Here is a 1,068-nt window from a genome sequence, read left to right as displayed (position 1 = left end):
CCCCCCCCCCGCCGTCGCCCCAACCCGGAGTTGCTCTTGTCCTGCGGCCGCGGGTGCGTCGTGCGAAGGAGGACGGGGCGGCCGGACGCAACTCCCGCTTGGGGCCGGGCCGTCGGGCGCAGCAGCTGCCAGCGTTCTCGCCCCGGGCCCGGACAGATCGCCTGTCCCCAGAGCCCGCCCAGGTAGTAAGCATCCCAGATAGACACAGATTTTTCTCCGGGATTTCACAGCCCCATGGCCCCAGGCAAAGATACCCCCTTTCTCCTCCTCCTTCCTTCTCTCTCTCTCTCTCTCTCTCTCTCCCTCTCTCTCCCCCTCTCTCTCCCCCTCTCTCTCCCCCTCCCTCCCCTCCCTGCCCTGCCTTTCCTCGCCCGCCGCGCCCTCCTGAAACCCCTCCAGCGCGACACGCCTCTGCCCCCCCGCCGCGCCCCCTCTCCCTCTCGTGCGCCATGGACTCGCTTAGCCTTCGCTACGAGGACCTCGAGTTCGGTCGATGTATCGGTCGCGGGAACTTCGGCGGCGTTTTCGCCGGCGAGCTCTTCGGCACGCCGGTGGCCATCAAATGCCTGAACCCCCCGCCGCGATCCATGCTCCAGACGGCCGACGGCGGCAGTGGCGGCGAGGATTCCTCCGAGGAGGATCCCTTCGACAACTTCTCCGACAGCGGCAGCGACTCCGAGGAGATCACCGTTCCGCTGAAGGGCGGCTCCGATGAGGTGGTGCTCTCGAATGAGGAGCTCGAGCGCTACTGGGCCCGCGAGATTTCCATCCTCACGGCCGCCCGGCATCCGAACATCGTGCAATTCATGGGCAGCGCCCGGGACCGCCACGGGCGCCTGTGTGTGGTGACCGAGTTTGTGGGGCCCGGCGCCGCGGACCCCCGCCCCGGGGACCCCTCCTTCAAGGACCTGTCCCCCCCCTCGCGCCGGCCGAAGGCTGGCAGCGCCAATCTCTCGTATGTGGTCCAGCGCCGGGACCTCCCTTGGCGAATCCGCCTGGAGATCGCCCTCGGCGTGGCCAAGGTACGCCGGCATGCTGCTTCCAGGCCCGTCAGCACCCGGTCGCCGG

At 68.9% G+C, this 1,068-nt stretch overlaps 1 protein-coding gene across 1 annotated transcript in view; it reads left to right on the top strand.

Moving 5' to 3' along the window:
• Nucleotides 1-328: 328 nt before the first annotated feature.
• Nucleotides 329-1,068, top strand: part of H696_04072 (TKL/LISK/LISK-DD1 protein kinase) — a gene marked incomplete at its 3' end in the record, with an annotated part of 3,481 nt that continues 2,741 nt past the window's right edge. Inside the window, exon 1 of the mRNA XM_009497952.1 lies at nucleotides 329-1,022. Within this exon, the coding sequence (XP_009496227.1) occupies nucleotides 450-1,022 (573 nt within the window). The 5' untranslated portion in view covers nucleotides 329-449. The remainder of the gene's footprint in view (nucleotides 1,023-1,068) is intronic.

This window comes from Fonticula alba, assembly GCF_000388065.1.
Source record: "Fonticula alba strain ATCC 38817 unplaced genomic scaffold supercont2.6, whole genome shotgun sequence".
Lineage (NCBI taxonomy): Eukaryota > Rotosphaerida > Fonticulaceae > Fonticula > Fonticula alba.
The sequence above is the reverse complement of the archived record's forward strand: the minus strand, read 5'-3'. Positions and strand labels throughout refer to the sequence as shown.